Here is a 24,093-nt window from a genome sequence, read left to right as displayed (position 1 = left end):
TTATTTATTCTTATATTCACCCATCTGCCACTCCTTCAGTATGCTGAGATCTTTTTTCTTTTTTTTTTTTATAAAAACAGTGCTGTGATTTAGTGCCTTTTTCACACCAGATGAAGACCACATGTTGAGGACTTGCTTTTCTGGTGCTCCCCTTTCCATGTTCTTTTTTTTTTTCATGAGGAAAGGGGGGGGGGTCTTTTTGTTCAGAAAGGAGAGTTAGTCATTCATTTCCAACAGGGTGCAAATAAATAATCGAAATGAATTGGACTGCCTCCCAAATAACACTGATGGTGGATGGTTGGTACTGCAGATCCTCATCTGTTTGGAAACTTTCAGAAAATATTTGGCAGGTGATTAGTTGAACCACTTGTCTATCAGCTGAGTCAGTTGGGAAAGCGAAGTCTTGATGACGCCGGTTGAAAGAGGAGCAAAAATGCCTTTTCATCGGAAAAATGCTCTCCCGCTCTCTAAGTGATATTTAAGCAGGATAACTTGTGCAATGGCTGACAGTGTGAACTGTTCAACGTAAAATTCACCCTTTAAATCTACTAGTGAAGGAAACTGATAGTCATAAACACTGGGTTTTTTTTTCTATGTCACAAATGCATAAATAGCCTGGCAAGCTAGATTATCTTTTGACCGTGATCCTTCAAATCTTGTGAAACCCCAGCTGTCCGTCGTTGTAAGAGCGGCACATCGGAGTGTCAAATATAGTCAGGACACTTAAATAAAAACGTGGACTCCTGATCACATGTAAGTGTGTGATTTGGTAGCTTCATATTTCACTATAACCCCTCGCTCAACCAAGAAAATCATGCACACTTGCATCATAAGGAGAACCACATGCATATGGAGCTATGTGCTTATCTTTGCAACTCACTGTAATGTGCATCATCAAGGAAAAAAAAACGCTGCCAAACACCTCACGCACCACATTGCTTCCTTCTGCACCTTTTTTTTTTTTTTTTTTTTTTTTTTAATAACAAACCTCATCAGCACAAATTCTGATGATCTTCTCTAACCGAATGCAGTCTGGTTCTGATTGTTACCCAGTTCCAAACACCTCCACATGTGAATGTGTTTGTGTGTGTTTAGTTGGTAGAAACAGCAGTACTCTGGCTCACTGCAATCTGTCTTGGCTGCAGTTTTTTTTCTTTTGTTGAGTTTTTTTTTTGGGGGGATATGAATTACGCAAGTTTGCGAATTTATTCAAGTCCAAAGCCATTTTTCATTAACCAGGACCAGCTTACCGTCCTCTGTGCCAACCCAACGGCTTTATCAGAGCCAACCATAGTTCCCGTTTGGTAATATCAGAGCAAAGACAAAAACATCTGCAGGACTCATTAAAACCAAGCAGGCTGAAGCCACTTAAAGTGATTATGCAATGTACAGCCTCACTCTGCTTTACAACACAAGAAGGGGTTTTAGGGTGACATGATGGAGCAGGAGAGTAGATTTTGAGTCAGCTGCCACAGTGCTGTGCAATCCCTCAATTTAAGAAGCTGTACAGGAGAGAGGGGCTGACAGCAGCAGAGAGCAAATAGATGACCAGGTCAGCAGCCTGCTGAGCTGCTACTAGTTAGGTTTCCATGAAAATAAAGTCCTTTACCAAATTACTGTCTAATGCAAAATGAGGGTGAAGGGTATTTTTTTTTCTTCATGAAGGCAGAAACTGATCTTTTGACCTTGTGGGCGTGCTGCAGGCAGCTGCTGTTTATTTTTAATTATTGCTGGTCTGCAAGGATGAAGAAAAGAAAACCTTGGCTTCACTGAGAAGAAGCTTTTTTGACCACCTGACATAGTTTCTCACTGGGAGTGTCGAGTTGGCGAGCCCACTCAGACTTTCCAGGTGATGAATCCCCTGACTTTCTCCTGACTTTTCCTCCAACATGTTGTACTTCTGCAGCAAAGAGTTTCAATATAGTTGAATAGACATAAAACATTTATATGTAAGGTTTTGCAAAAGTATGGCCTTTCATGCCATCATTGTAAAGTTCTTATCAGTTTGTTCAGTCCTGTTTTTGTGACTTAAAACCAACAAAACTGATTACATTCTCATCAGCTTCAACTGTGCTTTGTTGACAACTTGCAAATGTTGTCTTACCAATAGGCAGGCAGGATATTACACAACTACAAATAATACTACTTCATCAAAACTGAAGTATAATCAGGACTTTTTACATTTGGAAAAACCTGTACTTGGATCATAATCGCATTGTAGAGGTTACTTGATTACAGCTGCAATTTTTACTTCCAAGTGAAACTATAGTGGGAACTGTGGAGTACAAATGTAGTGTCTTGTGGCACTTTTTTATTACATTGTACTGCATATTACGACTCAGTACATGTTTTCCCTGTTTTGTTCTCTATTACAATGTTTTTCAACCTTTTTTGAGCCAAGGCACACTTTGTCACTGAAAACTCCCAAGGCACACCACAAACCAATTTTTTTTTTTTTTTTTTTTGGGTTAAAAAAAAACCCTTATTATTTATATAAAGTCCATCTTGTCAAAGTGGCCTTCAACAGAAATAAGATAAACACAAGAAAAATGAATTTTATTATATTTCACCTGGGCCCTGAATAAACACAGAGCTGCTTTTTAGACCAATCAGGTGAAACTGGATCATTTCTCACGGCATACTAGTGGTTGAAAAACACTGCTCTATTACATACAGTAGTGTCTCAGTGTGGGTGGGACCAGCTCTTTCTTCATGAAGCATGTATGACAATGTCATGTCAGACTAGCTGTGTGTTTGCTGCGAGAACAGCTTGTTATTGACCTGAAGGAGTGCAACAGACTTTTAGTTAAGAGTTGACTACCTCTAAGTAGTGATTATAACAAATGAGCAGAGACAAAAGGAAAAAAAAAAGATTTGATCAGAGAAATTTAAACTTAGAATCAATAAATGCTTTCTTGCTTAAAGTATATCATCCATGTGCTCAAATGTAATTTATAGTTTAAATTCTCTGTCTGACTTTCAAATGACTTCATGGAACAATGAAGTGTGTCGGTGTGTGTGCAGCCGTGGAGTTGTTTATGCCCACAGGTGATGACTCCTAGCAGTCAACACTCCACAGTGGTCCATTGTCATCATCGGTATCAGCTCAGCACACTTGGAACTATGGCTGAGGAGTACCAGAGGAAGTGCAGTGTCTAAATATACTATAACCTGTACTATATATAGATTTTTTTTTTCCATACAATGGAAAATCAAATAGCATTGTGTGCTACTGCTGACTGTTGCATGTCATAATGTACTCTGCGATGGAAAATCACTTTTTGTTGGTTTTGTTCCTATTTACCATATGAATGCAGTATTTTTCATCTCCCAGCTACATTATCTGGACATGATAGTTTGAGGAATTAGAATAAATGCTGTTTGATTTGAACTGAACAGTTTTGGTGAATTTTAAGGCCACACTACTGAGCCTTGGTAGATGTCACACTTTGGCACCCTCTAGCATAAGCTAATTCTGCATGTCTTCTAATTCTGCATCCTGTCTTTTCTCAGAGCTCTCTTAAGCCCAGGTTTGACTCATCGCTTTCTGTGTTGCTGTTTGTCTTTGTCAAAAGCCTTTTCCTCTCCAGGCAGGTGTATTTAGTTGCTTCAAAGATACTTTTGATTACATAATGATGGAGCACCGACTTTGCTCTAAGTTATTTGAAAGAATCACAGTGGAACCAGTTAAGCACTGACAGAAGCACCAGCACCAAATTAGTACGAGTTCATTTGTTTTTGTCCAAAAGGGGTGAATGTGTCATCAAAACAAGTCAGAATCAGAAGAGTTTTAAGGTCAGAAACTTGCAGAGTATAGCTTTTAAGTCTGGTTTTAGTCACCTCCTCAATAATTTGATTGTTTCCAAACATCATCGAACCTTCTGATTATGAGGGTCTTATTTTTTTAATGCCCCTAACTCTGGCCAATAAGATTATAGATCCTTAGCAGGTGGTACCGTGTATCCAAGCATGATGAGAAATTGGAAGTACTTTCAAACCCTTTCACTAAATATTTTTTTGTATAATAAAGGCAGTGAGATTTTATTCCTACAGTGCAATGTATGTAAGAAAAAAAAAAAACAGAGAAAATGTCCCAGATTACACTGAATAATGAAACTATGACACATTTTTTAATGAGCATAGTAATAATCCTGTGTGAACACATTAGCAGAGATGCTAACAGGACAGTAGATTTTTTTTTTTTTTTTTATTAGTTTCAAGTAGTTTATGAGAAAAACATGAATATTGAAGAAAACATGGCAGAGTTACAGCCTGTATGTTTAAGACTTTTCCTTTGGATAAGCTTGTGTCTGCTATTTATAATCACGATGCTGTTGAACAGGCAGTTTGCAGCATTCAGTCCAGCTGTCAAAGCCCTTGACGGTTCAAACTATGCAGCTCTGTCTTCTGCACGGAAATAATTTTGCAGAAGAAAAAATGCTGGCACATCCCACCCAGCAGCACCACACATAAGACCCAGACAGTCAACGCTTCAAGACTGGTTTCCTCTCGTGTGAAAAGAAAAATAGCAAGAAACTGAAAAACGGATCACAGTGATGTGCGAATGGGGAAATTCCACATCTGACTGAAAAGCAGCTGGGCCTGATGTTCCAATATGAGAAGTAGAGCAAAGGAGTTTATTAAAACATGATTTAAATAGTTTTTGCTCCACAGATAAATTTGATCTAAAATACTAAAAAAATATATACTTTAAATTATTTCTTTTAATGACCACCTTGAATCTAAATTAATCCGAATGTCTTGCCAGTGTGGGTACCAGTTACTGTGCTTTATTACAAATGTGTAAGTTTTTCTTTCATGACTTTGAGACTTCAGTCATTTGACATTTAAATAGTTAATACCTGCAGCTGAAATGCACCCGTCAGCCAAATCATTACAACCACTGATAGATCAAATGAAGTAAACGTTGGTCTGTATCACCCTGTGGAAGTGAATTGCAGGAGACCCCCCCTTATGAAAGAACGATTTGGCCTGTATAAATGGCAAAACTGATCAGGAATGGCTTGAGCGGCAAAATAAAGACCCTGTCCGGTTAAGCATCTGCCAGTATGCCTGAAGCAAGCATGATGCCAACAAACTCTGCACCTTGCAATACCTGAGATATCCCCTGCTAAAATTCCAGCATGTCCATTCTGTTTTCATGGCCTGGTGCAGAGTTACACTAACATTAAGCAAGAGATTATACAGTGGTGGCTCACGGCGTTAATGTGCAGCTAAACACATCAGTCTCTCAGCAACACAGCTGCTCATGATTTCCTGTTTGACAGAAGTTTTAGTTTGAAGAATCTTAAATTTTGACCTCAAATATCACAACACAGATCTCAAATATTTCTAACTTTTAAAGTAAAAACAACCGTGGTGCTCATGCAGACTTTCAAGATTTATTCATTTAAATCCTAATTGCTCTTTATGTGGGCACTAAAAATGACCAAACATGCATAAATTATCTGTTTTTGGTACTAATTAATTCAGTTAAAAGCTTAAGGTGACACGAATTGCCAAGTAAATATCAGCTTTTTATCACATGCTTTCTATCACAGGACAGTATCTACTGAATCTAACCTGACAAAAAGTCTGTTTTGTTTCTTTTTATTTTAGCAACATATATGACTGAAATGCAGGTGTGCTGCCAGTTTATGTAAATGTGTTTGAAATTTCATTCTCTTTTTCACTTGATGTAAGACTAATCTTTTGGCCTGTGTGGTGTGAAACAGAAATCTGGTGGTCCTCTTTTCTTCCCGTCTCTCTGCTCTCTTTCTGACAGAGCTGACACTTCAGGGCCGTTGTTGCCAGGTGGACAGTAGTTTCACCTCCCCCTTCCTTCTCCACCATTCTCTCTGCTCACTGTCTGCACTCCAGGTTCGCAGTATTGTCATGTATTCATAAAAACCACACTCTTTGACTACTTCTGTCACACACAGGCAATACATTCAGTATGTACACACACACACACACATGAATTTATCTGCTATAATAAAGGGAATAGAAATCAGTTCTATGGGAAATGTACTAAAGCATATTCACTTAAACCTTTTACACACTAAGACATCCAAGCACACATTTTTCATCTAACCCTTATCAATAAAATTAAAAAATGACAGTTCCACCAAGTCTAATAGCTTAAATATTAAGTGCCTTAGTTATACAATCTGAATGAACTTGCACAGTTGAGTCAGGATTTTCAGTCATTTTATGTTCTGATGAGAGATCATAAATTTTGTTGTGCAGATTTAGTGTGTTCCAATTTAATTCCAAATTTTAGTTTTAAAATCAGAGAAAAGTTCCCACTAGTAAATCAGTCGTGAAGAAATTCCCAGTGGCAAAAACGGAAAGTCAGAACGTCTTTATCAGATTACTCGTGTGGCTGTGATGCTCGACTGTGTCACAGCAACCAAGACACAACAAATGAGTGAAATGAGGACATACTTCTCGGAGTCACCACAGGTGGTCTAACAGTGAAAGAAAGCTTTTATAGGGGTCCTGCCATGCCCAGCCAGTACTAATACAGACTGAAACAGGGAAGGCTCAGCTTTCTGCTTTACAACTGCTTGGCAATTTTCCTTTCAAATGGGACAGGAAGAAAAGTAAGCGATCCAAAGGCCAGTACCGGAGCTGGCAGGGATTATCCATCAGGGACTAATTCTCAGTTATCCCATGAACTGAAATAGCCATGCTTGCAAGCTAGCAAAATTGTAGCCGCTTTCCCTCTGTGTGCTGATTGGTTGATTTGCAGGGATGCATAAAGCTGTCGGCTTCAAAATGAAGAGACGACACATCTCTGAAATTAAACTGGTGTTGCAGTCTAAATGTGAATCCTCCAGAGTGTCGTTTGTTTTGCCATTTTTCATCCACCGGTCTCACTTGCTTTTCGGAGGCCAAAGTTGGCCTGTCCACTGCTCTGACAAGTAGATAGATTGCCCTGACATTTTGGGGAGATGTTTGTGTCTCCCACAAGATGATATCATCTAGAAATGCTCAGAATTTTCTCCATGTATCAAGTTGCAGTTTAATTTTAGTGAAATATCTTGCTATTTTACTGTTCATCTGTGTAAAATGTGGATAACTTACTATTTGCAGTGCTGCTGTTGCCTTAATTGTTTCACAAGCTGTATATAAGATGAGGAAATGGCCACTGTGAACTACAGGGGAGACGTTAGAAAGTTATTAAGACTTCTAGTTTTAGTATTTTTAGTGCCCATTAAAAATCTAAGTACTGGTTGACCACTGATAAATTCCTACCCGCCCAATAAATCTCTTGCTTCTTCCTCCGAGTATGCTTGTATCCATATAAACCCATAATAAAGATTGCTCATAAACCACAGAGGTCACACTCCTTTAATACTTGAGGTTTGGCGAAATATCATATACGGACTTAAAGGTGGGGTTGGTAATGTTTGGGAGCTAGCAAGATCTGAAAGTCGCACCCTGTCTTGGCTCCTCCCCCTCTGGTTTTGCTCCTGGCGTGATCCATGGATTTTTCTTACCTCTGCCAAAGAGGTTATGTTTTTACCGGCATTTATCTGTTTGTGTTCAAGATAACTCAAAAGTTATGGACGGATTTTAATTAAATTTTCTCGAGTTGTTGGAAACATGAAAAGGAACATCAGGTTTATTTTTTGGTATAATTTTGGTGGTGATCCGGATCACCGTTTGGATCCAGGAATGTTTTAAAGGTCGTGATGGCGGTTTGAGCTCTCCGAATGCTTTTCTAGCTTTTTCCACCAACAATTTTCTCCTTTTTGTCGGCTGTTTAGTGGGAGGAGGCAAATAAACCGAGTCAGGTCGGAGAAATCCTTCCTGCATTTTCTCGGCCGTGAAAAAGCTTACAAAATATAAGAAATAAACAAACTCAATTCGGCCCGAACGTTTTGATTGGTCAGAGTTTTTACAGATTTACAGTAAACTGAGAGGGTCGAACTATATTTCTCATGGTTCATGATTTAAAAATGTTCAGACTGTCAGGATGAGGAACCACTTCACCCAGAGTTTAAAAAAGACATGTCTCTGAGCCAGATTACCTACCCCAGCTTTAATTTAAAGAGTTGTGACAGACTGTGAGGACGATCCAACAGTTGCGTATTTAGACGCCTCCTTAGACTTGTCTCCTTTGTCCCTAGAGACCACCCCTGATACAATGTGAAGCCCTGGGTTCTCTGTGTCTGGTCATTCTTGAATCTTACCGCCTCTTGTCAGAACAGCTCAGAGGTTGCTTTGCTCTGACAGCCCTGCCAGGGATTGAGATACAGGCTCACTGTGAGTGCTGGCCATTCTGTGGCCTTTCATTAATGTCCTGCCATCTGAGAGCAGCTGTTGCTGAGCAGATAACAACACAAGTGAGCATAAACACTAAACAGAGGTTGGGCTCTTGGGCTTTGATGGATGTGATTGACACATAGCTGCAGTAGTGGTGGTCTTATCTGGAGTGGGACACCGTGGTTTGACCCGATGTTAACCTCTCCTTATCTTGTGTTTAATGGAAGCTGAGCAGTCACATTTGCCATCCTCAAACATTTGCAAGATTCCTTACAGTCTGCAAGTGCAGAGATTTACAACTGAAACAACAGTGTGTGTGTGTGTGTGTGTCCCACAGGAGGCCATCTGTGTTGAAGTTGTTGTGTTTAGAAAATGCACAGCTATAAAGTCCTCACTTCACAAGATGTGTAGATGCAAGCGCCTTTTTTTTTTCTTTCCTCCGATGCAAAGCTTTACAGGAAGATGTTCATGTAGAGTGCAGAATTACAAGAAAAGAGTCAGAATGGTGACATCTCCACCCAGCTCACTTGCATGCTGAGCAGATAATGCACACATCAATCAGAATGCCATGAACACAGTGGGGTGGTGTTCACATGGTGGGTGTTGTGCATACCAGTTGGTTCGGCTATTCTGTAAGTATTCATCCAGCTTTAACTGGGGAAAAAAAAAATTCCTTTATTCATTTACAACTTGTGGCTTTCAGATCACCTTTCATATCCACGTATGTATTATTTTCACCTCTCATTGGTGGGAATTTATTTTAAAATCTGGCACTATCTCCTCTGTAACTGTGCACTGCCTTGCAACACCTCCCTAAAAATAGGACACCCTAATCCTCTGGTCCCCTCTGAGAAGTAACACAAATTACCAAGTACTGGATAGCAGTTCTGCTGCAACAAAATACAGAAATGATCAAATATTTCAAAGAATAGATGTATAAATTAATTGTGGGGGTACTTCATCTTGTGTCCACATTTTGTTGTAATGAAGTTTTGAAGCATTAATTCAGAGAATTTTCATGTTGTGTCTCAGCCCTCGGTGCAGTGCAACACCCTCTTGTGGGGTGGATAAATACAGCTCCTAACAGACTCATGAGTTGGACAACCAAGGTAGCAGCATGTTGTATCTTTTGTATATAAATGTGTGTGTGTGTGTGGGGGGGGGGGGGGGGAATGAGAAAAAGCAGTGACGCAAAGTAAGTTTATTAATTCATAACGCTTGACTAAAAGTAAAAACTTTTTTTTTTAAACCCTTTTTTATATTATTTTTCAACATGCATTTCCCAATTTCTTTAACTCTTGGACCCATTAATCCTCCTTGCTAATTAAGTTTGGCCTTTTTTTTTTTTTTAAAGTTTATTTTAATCCCCATAAAATATTCCCTTAAAAAAGATACTTAAGAGTCTGCAGCCATTGTGTTTAGCTTTCAATTGCATGTTAGCGAATCAAACACAACCCACCAGTGGAGCTAAGAGGCCGCCCTTGCATGACAAACTGTGAACAAGCTATAGTCGCTCGTTCTGCTCGGCCCCACTACAGTGACATTTCACAGCAGCTAGAAGACATTCAAATCACGCAAGTTCTGCGTGATTATCAGTGCGGCATGTCTTCGCGTTTAGTTGAAGGGGAACATAAATCGTGTCTTCAGCTGCCTAGCAGGCTGGAAACTGTGTGCCAGGCTTGCCAGTGGCAGTAAAAATAAAGTGAAAGGGGGGTGCAGCAGATAATGGCATGTACCCCCTACAGGGATTTTGTAAAAGGAGACCCAAACTGAAATGGACAGCTGAGCCAATTTGCATGCCTTTTACATCAGCTGCAACACCTTATGGTTTCCTGCAGCTAGCTTGTATCCTCTCTAAGTGAGAATAGGTTTTTCCCCTAAAAGGGAATAAAGACAAAACTATTTTGGTGCTGTTGGAGAATCTGAAGGACTTCAGATTAACGACATATCACCTTGTTTTTCACAAATAATCTGAAAGCTTGTTTATTGCGGAAAAAAAGAATATGACACCACAGACTGGACCTTTGTCTTTAATAAGACTTGGGATACTCCCATTGACCTTACAATGCACATCAAAATATATTTATAGCATATACACGCAACAGCAATAGAATTACCTACAAGTCCATAAAATCTCAATGCAAATGAGAAGAAACAGGCTCATGCTTGTAAGGGTGAAAAAAAAAAAAAACATAATTACAGCTGGTAAATAAAAGCAACCCTCGTCAAAAGATTTGACTGTGGATAATTTCTGGTCTTGTAGTCGTCAAGGCGACAAACTCATTTTTACATCCAGTTCTGCATACAATCAATCATTGCTGGGGTTTAAGCATGACGAGTATGTTTACACACAGTGAGAAGCTATGTTTTTGTGAACTTGCCTTTTGACATCTTCTGATTTTTCTATTTACCTTTACAAAAACTGTTACAGGTAGATTTTTACAAACCAGGATGTAAGAAGCCTAGGTTTTAACAAAACGCCTACTCATAGCAGAGCAGCATATAATGACTCCCTTTCATAGAACTTCAGCTTGTTCTTTGTCTGACACACAGTTCATTTACATTATTCACAAAGTTGTACCCAGTCTCTTATATGTCTCTTTTAGTTAAATAACTAAAGAACAAAGAAAAGAAACAGTCCATTCACCAGCATAACGTCATATTTAGCCAGCTGTGCTGTAATGTACAAAGGATGATACTGTTGAATTATTTGTTGCCTCAGGGATGTTTACAAATGATAGTACTGATGTGTCTGTGTTGTATGCAGCAACACTTTTTTTTTTTTTTTTTTGTCCGTTGCTTGTGTCCTGATGCTTTTTCCATCATCTTCTCTGGTCCACCTTATTTTTAGAGAGGCATGTTTACTTTTGGGAGCGTAGAAGAAAGTAATTGTTGGCACAAGTCACAAGGCTCGTCGCTCGGGCGGTGGCAGAGAAAGGAAAGGTCTAAGGCGACGAGAACTCCAACACTGGGATACGTCACAGGACCTCTGTAAAAAAAACAAAGCGAAAAGGTTTCAAGGTCAGCAGCTATTTAAGATTTATTGTAGAACTGCTCCAGTCTGAAACCAGTTTGCAGCCAAAAAGGGTCAGCGTTGCTGAACTGAGTAATGGCACAGTCTGTAAACCTATGACCTGTTGACAATACTAAATGCACAAGGATGCTAAACATGCTGTAGGGGGGGCAAGATCTCATAAATCTTTACTGTCCTGTTTACAAGGATCAAATGAAAAGGCAGTGAGGCTCTAGCTTAGAAATGTTATCGTCACAGAATTATACTTCATGTGAGGTGATGGAGAACTGTACTTTACTGTAAACGTTAAAATAAATCCTACCTGAAAATACACTGACCTCCTGTGAAGTATCACTAATATTAAATTAGACTAGTGTCTTAATATTTCCAGTCATAATACTCAGTTTAAATCCAGCTAGGTCAAGCTCGGGTCGCATATCCTAATTAAGTCAGGGTGTTCATGTTTTACAGCAGCGTTACCGTACAGAGGTAGGCGGGAGTAAAGCAGTAAAAGATTCATGAAAGCATGACTTGAGCAAAGGAATTGAGGGACCAGCACAGGTAAACATGTTCTGCTTTCATTAGAAAGCCTTTATGATCGCTTGTGTGGCGTCGGAGCAACAGGTGAAAGTTAAACTCTTGGGGAGATACGGGTGCTGCTGACGTTGCTGCCAGGACGAAGATGACTTCAGGCGTTGCATAGCACTTAATTGCTTCGGAGTCCTGTTTCTAACCTCTGGCAATGCGACACTTATGGATAGGATCTCCAAGTTGCTTCTGGAATTCCTCACTGGACCTAGGCCCACCTCAGGGAGCCTGATGAATAAAAGCTGTCAACAGTATAAAGATACCCAACTTCTCCTCAACCCTCCAAACACTATATCTTCTATATCCAATCTCCACCCTGAGTGTAAGTGAATTCTCCATGCTACGCATTCATCTACTTAAGAGGCTTCTCATTTTGACCTGACGTAAAAGTTCATAGTTGTTTTATCTTTAAAAAATTATTTATTAGATGCAGATAATAAAACAAAGTTATGTTTTAGAAGTAGCTGTAGGTCCTCATGTTGGCCTGATGTTACACCCAGTACTCACTACCATGTATCAAAATGTTCATGTAATTACACGATTTAATATTTTAGGAAGTATAATTTATAGGTATGTGTAAATTATACCAATGAACACTCATGTGTAAAACATGGGATTTTTTCTTTTACTGGGACATGTTTACTTTGTTTCTCTCCCGCTACAGCAAATTGCTGAACTCCCTAAAACACTCAGCAACCACAGAATCGGCTCATTTCTGCTGGCTAGAGCTTCATATTTAATGTGAGTTCAAGTCAAACACCACACACCCATTTTTTTCCCCCATCAGACTGACTAATTTTCAGGCCGCCTCTGAGATGAGCTGTGAAAAGTTACCAGATTTTAGCAACTTTTAGGATAAACACACCAATCTGTCACGATAGCAACATCTCTCTCCAGCTGCTTGAACACATTTACTGGAGTCAGGAAAAGTTGAGATATTTTAGCGAGCTTGCATCTGAGAACACAAATGTCCACACCATTTGCTCCAGATTTCCATGTACAGATGCACGTGATATTTGCATAAGAAGCCTTTTCTGCTCTAATTTCTGTAAGACAATGCCCAGTGTCCGCTCTACACAGCTATTTCCCTGCACACCCCCCCCCCTCATATTGTTGGCTGAAAGCCTCCTCCTGCGGTGTGCTTGTGTGAGCATCAACTTTGGAAAAAGTCTGGACCAAATTGTCTGCCTTGGTCTCCAATGTTCTTTAAAAACAGCTTCTGTCTGTTTTGCTTCACAGTCTACTTGGTGTTATTTCTCACACTTTTTCACTGAGAAAAAAGAAAATCCTTTCAAGATATCCAAACTGAGCAAAAAGTTCACGAGTTTATGTCTAGTGTTACTGGTTTACCTGTTTATATCACAGTTTACTAGCAAAAGGAAAAAAAATACATGAATGATAGCAAGTTTACAAATAGGGATATTAGAAAATCTCAAAAATATTTCAATATAACTATCGATTTTATCAAACTACTGATGAGGCTGATTTTCATTTCTTTATTCAGTGTAGATCCTCTGTTCTTATTCAGTATGTTATGTCAGACAGCGTTCAGTGTTTATTACTAGTAAAGAAAAATTGCAACAGATTGTCTTGCTTATAGTAGCTTTACATATTATAGTATGTGGTACTGTTGGCCCGTATAGTGATACAGATCATATCACCAGATTCCTGCCAATAGTTTACAAGTAGTTGTATTAACATACGTTATATGTTAACAAACAGTTGGAGAGGAGCAAACAGGTGTAAAAAAAATAAATAAATAAAAATAATCTCTGAAGGCTTTCCCAACAAACTGAAGTCAACTCATTGGCTGCCAGACATTGTTGTGGCAGAGTGCAGTGCATTTTGAAGGCATTTCCATGTACAGAAATTGCAAAAGCAACTTTGGCAGCCAATGAGTTAAATATTGAGATCTCCAATTTAATGTAAAGGCTTCTCCTCCTAATTGAAAGTAAAATCAGTACAAAGTACAGCCACACTTTCTCCTTGCAGAGATACCAATGAGGACTGTTTCACATGCAAAGCCACACTGGTATGACTTATCATAGCTTATATCTTTCTTTTTCGCATGGTCACAGTTGATTTCAATGCATTTTACCTCTAAGATCATGTTGTGAAGTAGTTTAACACTCAATACCTGCGACATGCTGAGGCTTCAAGGGGCCTGCTTTTTTCATGAATGACTCCTCACTTTCAAAAGAAAGGATTGGCTCAGTGGTCATGCTGGTCTCAGACTTGTCCCGAGCTCCATTTGTGGCATTGCCGTGATTTGTCAGATGGATGATGTCCTCAAAGTTGGCAGCATCTTCCTTAGTGGACAGGCCATTTTCCCCATGAACCCCATTAACTACTGAGAGGCTGGAAGTGGAAGACAGAGAGCAGGATATGGTTCCAGTTACGACAAGCCAGAATGATTCATGCAGCAAATGAGTCATTCCACCGATGTTCGATTACACACTCCATGGGACACATTTGAAAATCTACCCCATGACCGTATTCAAATAGAAAGAGTAAACATTTCAAGAAACCAAAGTCATTAGTGTTACAGCCCGTTCCACATAGCTTCTTGTGTTTTGCATTGAGTTTCACAGAAATGCAAATTTGACTGGTAGTTAGCTTTGTTTTCTGGCACACAACTTTCATGCACTTCACGGCGGTCTTGCATCAATTTAAACACATAGATGAAACTGTTTTGTTGTTACCTTTCCTTGCCATTGGTCTGTCCATTTTCTGTCATGTTATTAGGTGGGTTGGCCTCTGGCTTTGGCTGATAGTCAGCAGATGCTAAAAAAAAAAAAAAAAAGTCACTGTGAAGCATTTGGTAATGATGGTTCCACCGCTTTGTAGCACACCTCTAGTGTCAATGCACAAAAAGACATTTTGCAGGGGGTGTAGCTCCTGTCTCTTAAAGGTGGAGTATGTAAGATTTTCAATATTTTCAAAATAAATTAACTAATAAAATAACTACAATCATAATTAGATAGTTTTTTGAAAATGTAGGTTCCAGTCCGTCCATATTTGATGCGTTATTAAATTACAAGTTTAATTAATGACAAATGACAAAAAGCACTTTTTTTTACTGGTAGGCAAACATTTAAGAATGGTCTTTGTCATTAATTAAACTTGTAATTTAAGAACACATCAAATATGGACAGACTGGAACCTACATGTTTACAATCATAATTAGATAGTTTTTTTTTAGTTATTTCTTTTAGTTAATTTATTTTGAAAATCTTGCATACTCCACCTTTAAGACCCTTCCAGGTTTTGTAAAAGTTTGCCAGTCAGGGCTGAAGCTTCAAAAACACCAAGATCTGCAAGTTATCCAAATGGCCATATCCTATTAAGATCAAGTGTGCACCAAACACATGCACATGGGTATACTCATGTGTAATATCAGGTTCTATGGGGTAAACGCTTATAATACATTTATAACAAGACATCTGACGTTTAAACATAAACAACCTTAGCTTAGGCTTAACGTTACCTCTATAACAGGTAATAAGAGCAGTACGAAAATAATTGTTCTACAACCCCTTCCTACTTAGCTCCACTAAGAACGCTGCTGTGGTTGAAAAGGGATCTCCACACCACTGACTAAAATGGATAAATTCCTGCCAAGCCTCTGACCACATCAGCGGCTGGCTAATGTCTTCCTGAGTTGGGGGGGAACTCTGAAATAAATAGCATTTGCAACCACTTCAGTTCCCTTCATCTTTCTCCTCTATTGTATGCGACATCTATGCTTCTGCTCTCTATTCTAACTTGTAGTGAGCACAGAGTTGTTGTGTTGGGGAACATGTTGTCCTGTACAACATCCCAAGTATCTTTGTTTTTATCGTGTGTATCAGTGTTAAACTGCTGCAGGCTGATGGCTTCAGCCCACCCTTTCTCCTCTCCAGTCCCCAAGTCACACTGACTGAAGAAGAACAAGTAAGCACACATGGGTCCTATTGTGTAGAGAACAACTCCAACAGCAGCTGTACAGGATATGAGATGGAGATATAATCTAATAACTGTTTTATACAAACTGCTTCACTGTGGATCTGACTCACATTAAAGGAAATTAAAGGGAAGGTACAATAAATATCTACTCTTTGTTTAGTGCCACACATGGAAGAGGTTAAAAAAAAAAAAGCACATTTGTGTGTCAAGAGATATTGGTAGAAATGTGTGTGATTAATAGTTGGGTCATCTGCAACATGACTCACTGGTTAAAATTTACTGTTTTGTTTGTGTGCACTTTGTTAATGGGAGCACTAAAAAAATGTTTAAGCCCATTCCAAAACCCAGCTGGTTACAATGCACTCCCTTTGTCTTATCCCATTAATATGACATCAGGAAAAGGAGATATCAATTAAGAGAATTGTTGATTCCTGCTGATTAAAGTCTTTGGCTGATAATGATTTTCTTCCATCGCTTGAAGCTGTTGTGCCAGATGCAGATGATTTACCTTTACTGCTCTCTGCCTGTTTGTCATTGTCATGTTCAACTGGGGAAGGTTTGGTCTCCTTCTGTAAAAAAAGAGATAAATTCAGTGAGTTTTGCTAGACGTTTCAGTTCAGGCTCCTTGGTTTTAATCAAAACCAGGGATGGTGCACATACCTTGTCACCTCCATCAGTTTTGCGCGTCCTCTTCATGATCTCCTCCAGACGCTGAGGAGAGAAGAGCAGAAGGACAATCTGACACACTGTCAAAACTTAACATTTAGTTATATTTCTTCATGCTATTCAGTTAGGGAATAAAGGTTTAAGCTTTAAAGGCAGCTTTGTTGGAAATGGTTAGAAATTGGATTAGAGCGAGCTAGCTAGACTGGGACCACACACACACACAACTGTTTTACAATAATGTGTGGTTTCGCATTTCACTGTTCATTAATTTTCTCCAAGAAATAAGGGGTTTTCTGCCCTCTGCATATTTTAGTTTAGAAAGATTATTATATTCAATGAGAACTGGAGGATTGTCAGTAGGGGTCCATTGCCACCTGTGTATTGAGCCGGAACCACAGTATATTATGGTTGAACAGTGAGTCTTCACTAATATAAAATATAAAACCCCTCTGCCTGACTCGTATGTGTCTGACGTTTGAAGCAAGATGCAACCCTCACTTGAGGACACAGTTTGACCAAAGCTGCAGCTGCCACTCATAAAATAAGGGCATTTTTAAGATCCAAGATTATTTCATGCACAGCTCATACACACTCATGGCTTTGGCATTTAGTTTAGTAGCAAAACGTGCTTTAACTCTAAAGATATTTGTTTGTCCAATATGTTGCTGAGCTCCCCCTCAGGATACTTCAAACCACCTGTGTGCTTTATTGATGTGCTCAGCTGGTTGTGGTAGGAGACAGTTACAGCAGTGTGACTAAGCAGCGAGTCGAGGACGTGATGTTCTTGTGGCCTAAATCCTGTGTAGAGCCAGGCTTTGCTAGCGGAGCCAGGCCTGGCACAACTAGATAAGTCTCTCACACATGGCAAGAAGATGAGGAGAGGGAAAGCTTTGCTAATATAGAGGTGCGAGTTTACAGAAGCGGAATATGCGCTCATACCACAAGATAAAACTACGTTTTATAAGTATAATTCCTGCACGGAAAACGTTTCTTGAATAGAAGTGTTTACAGTACCAGTAAATGGGAATATTTTAGATGTATTCTGAGTAAAAGTGCTTCATAAAGATAAAAGCACTAAAACTTAAAGCAGTATTTTATTAATGTATAAAGCTGGATTTTTTTTTTTTTATCAATATGCAAATATTTAAATTTATGTCAGACTATTCTCTCTATAAGGCTCTTTTTAACAAATGTTATAATTGCGCATAAGTTAATGAAAAAAAAAATTGCAAATGGTTCTTTAGAAGGACTACATTATATTTGAAAAGTTTTTTGAGGTTATAAAAAATTTACTATAAGACAGTACAATGTGCTATGCAAGATGTCCTAAATTCCAGAAAATGTAGACTGTGGCGTCCCAAAGAAAAAAAAAAAAAAAAAAGGAGCACATCCCATCATGAGAAATTGGAATTAAACTAGACAGTCACAGATTGCACACATTTCATCAAGCATGTGCAAAAATCTATTCTGCACAAATCCACCAGTTAAGACTGGGGAAGCCAGTTTGCCATCATTAATCTTTATATATAGCAGCATACACACACTCACACACTCTAAGCCTAATTAAATCATGGCATCCAGACAACCAACCCAGGATAAGCCTAAAATATCATTCGTCTTGGTTTCAGGGACACTTTCAAATCTGCTTTTGTCATTTCTGAGTACAGTCTCAAGTGAATCTAGCTCATAATATCTGTAAGAGAAGATGCTGAATATCACTGAATTTTTGTTGTCAAAGCAGAACTGGACATTTTTTTATGTCTGAATCTGCACCAAAAAAAAGGTTTTAAAACACCAATGCGAAAAAGGTTGGGATGCTGTTTAAAGTGTAAATAAAAATCAAAATGTAATTATTTACAAATCCCATAAATCTCAACAGAACATAAAGCGCATACAATTTCATAGAAAATATTAGGTCATTTTGAATTTGTTTAAAAAAAAGTTGTACGGTTGTGTTGCATCCCCTATTCCTTTCACAGCTGTCTGTGAACAGCTGTCCACAGACAGCCTCCCCTGTCTGGGAAGGGAGGAATGTTGTCTAATTCTTGTCTGATGCAGTCCGAGGCTGTCTAATGTTTTCTAGCTGTGAAACACTGGACTGCATGCAGGTCAGTTTAGCACCCAGACTCTCCTCTTGTGAAGCCATGTTGTAGTGATGGATGCAGCATGTAGTTTAACATTGTCTTGCTGAAATATGCAAGGCCTTCCCTGATAGAAACACCATCTGCATGAGAGCATACATTGCTCTAAAACCTCTATGTACCTTTCTGCTTTTGACTGTTGTAGATGTGTCATAGATGTAAGCTTGTGAATTGCCTGCTGCTAACAAGCTGGATAACATGCCTTCTTTTTTTCATGAAAGAGTTTATACCTGCATTTCTGGAGTCAATAAACTATTATCAGCATCTGGTTTTGACCTTACGTGGAAATCAAAGAACAACAACAGTAAAATTCAGCGTGATGTGTATTAATGAAATGGTTTGGGACTGAACAGCTGTGTAGCCAAAAGAAAACAATCAGCAAGGCTAGCCAGAGAAAAATGCCTCAATTTGCTTGGAAGCATGAAGATTGGACTCTGGAGCCATGGAAGAAGGTCTGATGAGTCCAGATATACCCTGTTCCAAAGCAATGGACACATAAAGGTAAGAAGAGAGGCAGATGAAGTGATGCCTATTGTCTACTGTTTAGGCATGTGAGGGTAGTGCACAGTGTCCAGAACCTCATTGAGAATCTTTGCATAGTGGTCGGACTCTCCCACAATCAATACAAGATTGTGGTGAAAAATTATTGTAGGACTGCATTGAAATAAATCTGACACTAAAGAAACTTATGGCACCACAGAGAATGTGTGCCTTAACCAAACCTAAAGGTGATCCAATGAAATAAGTGTGGGACCTTTGTTGGGTTTTTTTTTTTTTTTGGATCAAGTTTTAGATCCAGTTTGTTGCAGACTGGTGAGCCTCTACCCAGCTTTACAACATGGCTCTGCCTCTCTGAAATCCTCCATTAGCTCTAATATTGTGTCGATGCCATAACAGCCAAGTTAATAATAAGCTAATATTTTCCCTGAATGTTTAATTTAGATAGATGAAGATAACTGCTTTCTGTTTAAGTTTATGGGAGAAAGTTTGTTTTCTACTGTGATCTGTGACACTGGATAAGTAAACATGTTTGTTTTCCCTTTTTCAAAAAGACCAATCTGACTTTTGAAATCATTTGCAGCATCTCCATAAATGTGCAATTTTCATTTTAAAACATGACTATAAAACCTGCCTAAGAATACAACAGTGAGGACAGATATGTTGCCCAACCTTTTTCCTCTCCAGTCTCTCCTGCTCCTCCTTCTGGAAGTGTTTTTCCCTCTCCAGACGCTGCTTTTCCGCCTCCTCCCGGGCTCTAGCCTCAGCTTCTTCTTTCTGAAACACACACAGGCGAGAATCCAACCACAATTTCAATGCAGGCAGATGGGGGGGAGAAAGAGTCTGCAGCCAAAATATCTCCCCTTTTTACGTAACATGGGAGTGGTTTCTCCCTGCAGTTTTTGTTTACAACCACAAGAGTGATATTTTCCTCTAGATTCAGGCCAAAAGGATCTATTTTAAACATTCACATTCTCAAGAGGGCAACTCAATTTAGACACAATAGTCTTTGTATAATTTTGATGCATCATGCTTAACCATAAATGCTACTTCTGCAACAGACCACAAGGGGGTGACAAAGCGTCAGCGCTCATGACCAGCCACTGTGTCTGTGCAGTGCCACTTTTCATCAAGGTGCAGGTCTCCAGAATAAATAAACAACTGAATATTAATTTCCTGTTACACTGGAAATTTGTTCCGTCCAGCCACATAAAAACTCGCCGTTTCACTACTGTAGTCAGTACAGTGCAGGGTGGTTGATGGACTGAAAAGTAAGGGACATATTCACAAAGTATCTCAAATTTGTCTTATCAGTGTATGTAAACACATCTTTGACTGTTTTTAGAACAAACTGAGTTTTATCCAACGATCTGTATACCTGTTTCTGCAGGCGCAGGTTCTCCTCCTGCTCAGCTTTGGCTTTCTCCTGAGCCTCCTTCTCCTCCTGCAGCCGCTGCTCTTCATCCCTCCTTCGCTGCTCCTCGGCCATGGCTCGAGCCTCCTCCTCCCTGCATCGCCTCTCCTCTGCCTCTCGAGCGATCCGCTCCTCTCGCAGGATCCTAAAAGTGTGAGCACATAGCTGAGGCAAAGAGCAAACTCTTGCACAAAACTCACATCAAACATTTTAAATGTGAAATACTCTCCTTTCCTCCTTGGTCAATGTATTGATTTAATATACTGATAATAAGGTATGTGCAATATGTAAAATGAGTTGCAATAGTAACTATAGGTATACTAGGTTGTAAATTGTGATTTGCAGTGAGATCAGGCAAGTTGCATCTAAAAATCTGATGATTTTACATTCAGACTTGCTGTTGTGCAAAAGAAAATAGGTCTCATCTTATAAACTGTGGCGTTAGAGTGTAATGTTTATCAGGTTGACATTTCAAATGTTCATTTTATTAGGAACTGACTGTGTGAATTTGTAAGCAGCTATAGCTTCATTTCCTAAAATGTGATGTTTGATCATGTCAGCACATCATCATTTGCATTTTTAAAACCAGCTGACCTCTCCTTCTCCTCCTTTTCGCGGCGCTCCTGCTCCTCCCTTTCCCTCTGCTCTCGGGCTTGCCTGCGTTTCTCTGCCAAGATGCGAGCAGCTTCCTCTGGGTTGTTGGTACCTGCCATTGGCTTGGCTGATGGGGAAGGAGCAGGTGACACAGCTCGGACAGGAGGAGCTGACTGGACTGGCTCAGGTGGAGGAGAAGTTGATCCGGTTGTGATCGGCCCGCCTGACGCAGGAACCGTGGAAGCTGCAGAGGATACTGTGATGGCAGGAACCACAGATGAACCTGAAATGGCGTGCATTAACCAACAATTATTATGGATTCACATGAACAAGTACTGACTTTTAACCTGGTAGTTTCCTAAAGTGGGTTCTTGTTGATCAGTTTTAATAAACACATTGAACTGCAGCAGCAGCACCAATGGAAATTGTAAATAGCCTAACAGCTTAGTAATTACCTAATTAAAGCTGATTAGTGCAGCTTTTAGTAATTAAATGGCTCACACAATGCAATCTTTAGTATTCATGGATAATTATTTTCTGATGGTTATCTTTGAATCTTTTTGGCAGAGAAAAAGGAAAGATTTTCCACGGCTTCAATTTTTCCATTGGACACACTTCTCCAGCCAGACACAGGAAGAGGATGAGCCATGGGAGAACCGTTATGAGAATGTTTTATAATAAAAAAAAAAAAAAAAAAAAAATACAGTGTGACTCAGCCATTGGGGGAAATTACCCTAAATCCATGTTTTTTACAGGATGATAGTTCAAATAAGAGACTTCATTATTACTCAACTGTAATACTGTCCAGAGCTGCTTGTTCCCACTTCAGCAGCAGATCAGATGTCATTAAGGGAGTTATTGATAGAACTATATTCAAGATGCTCTTCCAAAAGTTAATAATAGTAATAAGACAATCATCCTATATAAGTAGGAAATTCTTAAATCAAGTCTGTTATACAACTTTGGTCTTATCCAAAAGAGAGAGAAAAAAAACATAACCTTTGCTACAAGCAACAAATAATACATGAACTCACTTTACAATGTGGCCTCAAAAAACTAAAATTAGTCCTTCATGTACTTACTCTTTCGTTCTTCTGGGGTACTAGGTCTTCGAGGCTCCTTCATCCTCTCAAGTGGGGCTGGGGAGGAGGTTCGGTGGTCTATCCTGGCTGGTGTCCGAGCTCTTTTGGGCCTGGCCTTCGGGGTTGATGGGCTTCCGCGTGTTGATGGGGGTTTGGGCGAGGCGGCTGGGCTCGGAGAGGCCGTTCTTCCCTTGGGCGCAGCTGGGGAGGCTGGTCGTCTTGATAAAGGACTGGGACTGAGATAATTGAATCAAAAACATTTATCTTTAATACCAAACCAAGCTTAATATTCATTTAGAGGCGCACTAGAATGTTTCAAAGATTCTGAAACACAACTCAACTTTAGATGTTTTTACTTCACCACAAACGAAGCACTTAAATCACTTCATTCCTTTAAGTCCTGCATCTGGTAGCAACCCAACAATGTACAGGACATACAGTATCAGAGGACACATCCATTTTGCTGAAGTTTTTTTCTTCTGTTTGTGTCTCATCAAGCGCTTTGTTGCTGGAAAAATTAAGTCTTTTTTGCTAAAATTGTCTGTCCATTTAGGATGTCACTTATTGTAGGGGGAGGAGAAGAAGGTTCATTTCCAAAACATTGACCCAGAATGTAGACTGAAGCGGTGAGGCAAGTTCAGCACAAACTAACTGCATGTCAGGAACAAACTGTTCTACAAGATAGTTTCAGTCACTGTCTTCTTTGGAGTACACAATGCAACACAGGTTTGGGAGGTTTTGGAAAGAAACAATCAGTGCTACTTTTTTATGACTGCTGTGAGGTCTGATGTCATATCAAGTATCAGAGTAAATAGGTACGGATAAGCTAAAGTAGAGAGGGATTTGGGTTTTTCTTTGTTTTCTCCATAAATAAACCTGATTTTATTATAAAAGGCAAAAAAAATATTTAAGCTTGTAAAGGTGATCACTGGTATTTGTTATAGGGAAAGGTCTATCCTGGAGTGGAATTGGAGGGGTTGCAGCAGCTCACCAGGCAGATAGAAAGCCTCTACTCTAGGTCAGTATATATTTATTTATATAGCACCTTTCAAGATAAAAATCACAAAGCACTAAAACTTTAAATTGTAAAACTAAGTAAAAGCAAGATTAAAAAGATGTGGCTTAAGCTGCTTTTTTTTTTTAAAAAGAGATCTCTGACTCAGGCTGAGACGAAGGAAGTTCCACAAAGAAGGAGCCACTGCTGCAGAAGCTCTGTCACTTTTTGTTTTAAGCTGCGCATGTAAAACAGCCAGCAGACCCTGGTCAGCAGATGTCAGGGATCTGCTGCGAACATATGGCTTTAAAAGGTCCCTAATATAGCCTGGAGTATGGTCGTGTAGGGCTCTATGAGTTAGAACCAGGATTTTGAAGTGTACTCTAAGTAACGGGGAGCCAGTGCAGCTGGTTCAGTAACGGGGTGACGGGGGTGAATTTTGAGGATCTAGTAAGTAATCTTGCAGCATCATTCTGGACAACCTGAAGTCAGTCCAGCGATTTATTTGTAAAGCAAGTAAAGATAGAACTGCAGTAGTCGAGCCTGGTGGATTTTAAGTTTATTTTACACATATTATTCAAGAAATTCAAAACTGGTGATATTCTCCTCATGAGTCACTGAGCAGCAGAGATCATTCAAAGAGCAAAGTGTCCAAGATAACTTCGATAAAACAAAAATATCTTTCAAAATAGATGAAATTGATGTTCATAAGCCCAGCATCAGGGAAACAAAAAATAACCACTGATGTTCTTCTGTCAAAAGATGGCTTAAGTTTTAAATAGACCATAATCAAGTCTTTAACCCTAATCTATGAGCGATGGCTGAGCTCCATGTATTCAAATTCCATGCAAAGTCAGAGAACTAAGAACACTGTTTGTGTTTGA

General features: G+C 39.3%; 1 protein-coding gene across 2 annotated transcripts in view; it reads right to left on the bottom strand.

Annotated features, from left to right (window-relative positions):
* Nucleotides 1-10,288: 10,288 nt before the first annotated feature.
* map7d1a (MAP7 domain containing 1a) overlaps nt 10,289-24,093 on the bottom strand; it is a 37,205-nt gene continuing 23,400 nt past the window's right edge. For both annotated transcript variants that reach the window (XM_079240613.1, XM_079240614.1), the window contains exons 9-17: nt 22,216-22,451; nt 21,134-21,416; nt 20,504-20,684; nt 19,798-19,902; nt 16,481-16,531; nt 16,329-16,389; nt 14,578-14,659; nt 14,013-14,233; nt 10,289-11,263 (exon numbers count right to left, since the gene is read on the bottom strand). In XM_079240613.1, the coding sequence (XP_079096739.1) occupies nt 11,253-11,263; nt 14,013-14,233; nt 14,578-14,659; nt 16,329-16,389; nt 16,481-16,531; nt 19,798-19,902; nt 20,504-20,684; nt 21,134-21,416; nt 22,216-22,451 (1,231 nt within the window). In that variant the 3' untranslated portion in view covers nt 10,289-11,252. The remainder of the gene's footprint in view (nt 11,264-14,012; nt 14,234-14,577; nt 14,660-16,328; nt 16,390-16,480; nt 16,532-19,797; nt 19,903-20,503; nt 20,685-21,133; nt 21,417-22,215; nt 22,452-24,093) is intronic.

The sequence above is a fragment of the Telmatherina bonti genome, assembly GCF_933228915.1.
Source record: "Telmatherina bonti genome assembly, chromosome: 5".
Classification (NCBI taxonomy): domain Eukaryota; kingdom Metazoa; phylum Chordata; class Actinopteri; order Atheriniformes; family Telmatherinidae; genus Telmatherina; species Telmatherina bonti.
The sequence above is the reverse complement of the archived record's forward strand: the minus strand, read 5'-3'. Positions and strand labels throughout refer to the sequence as shown.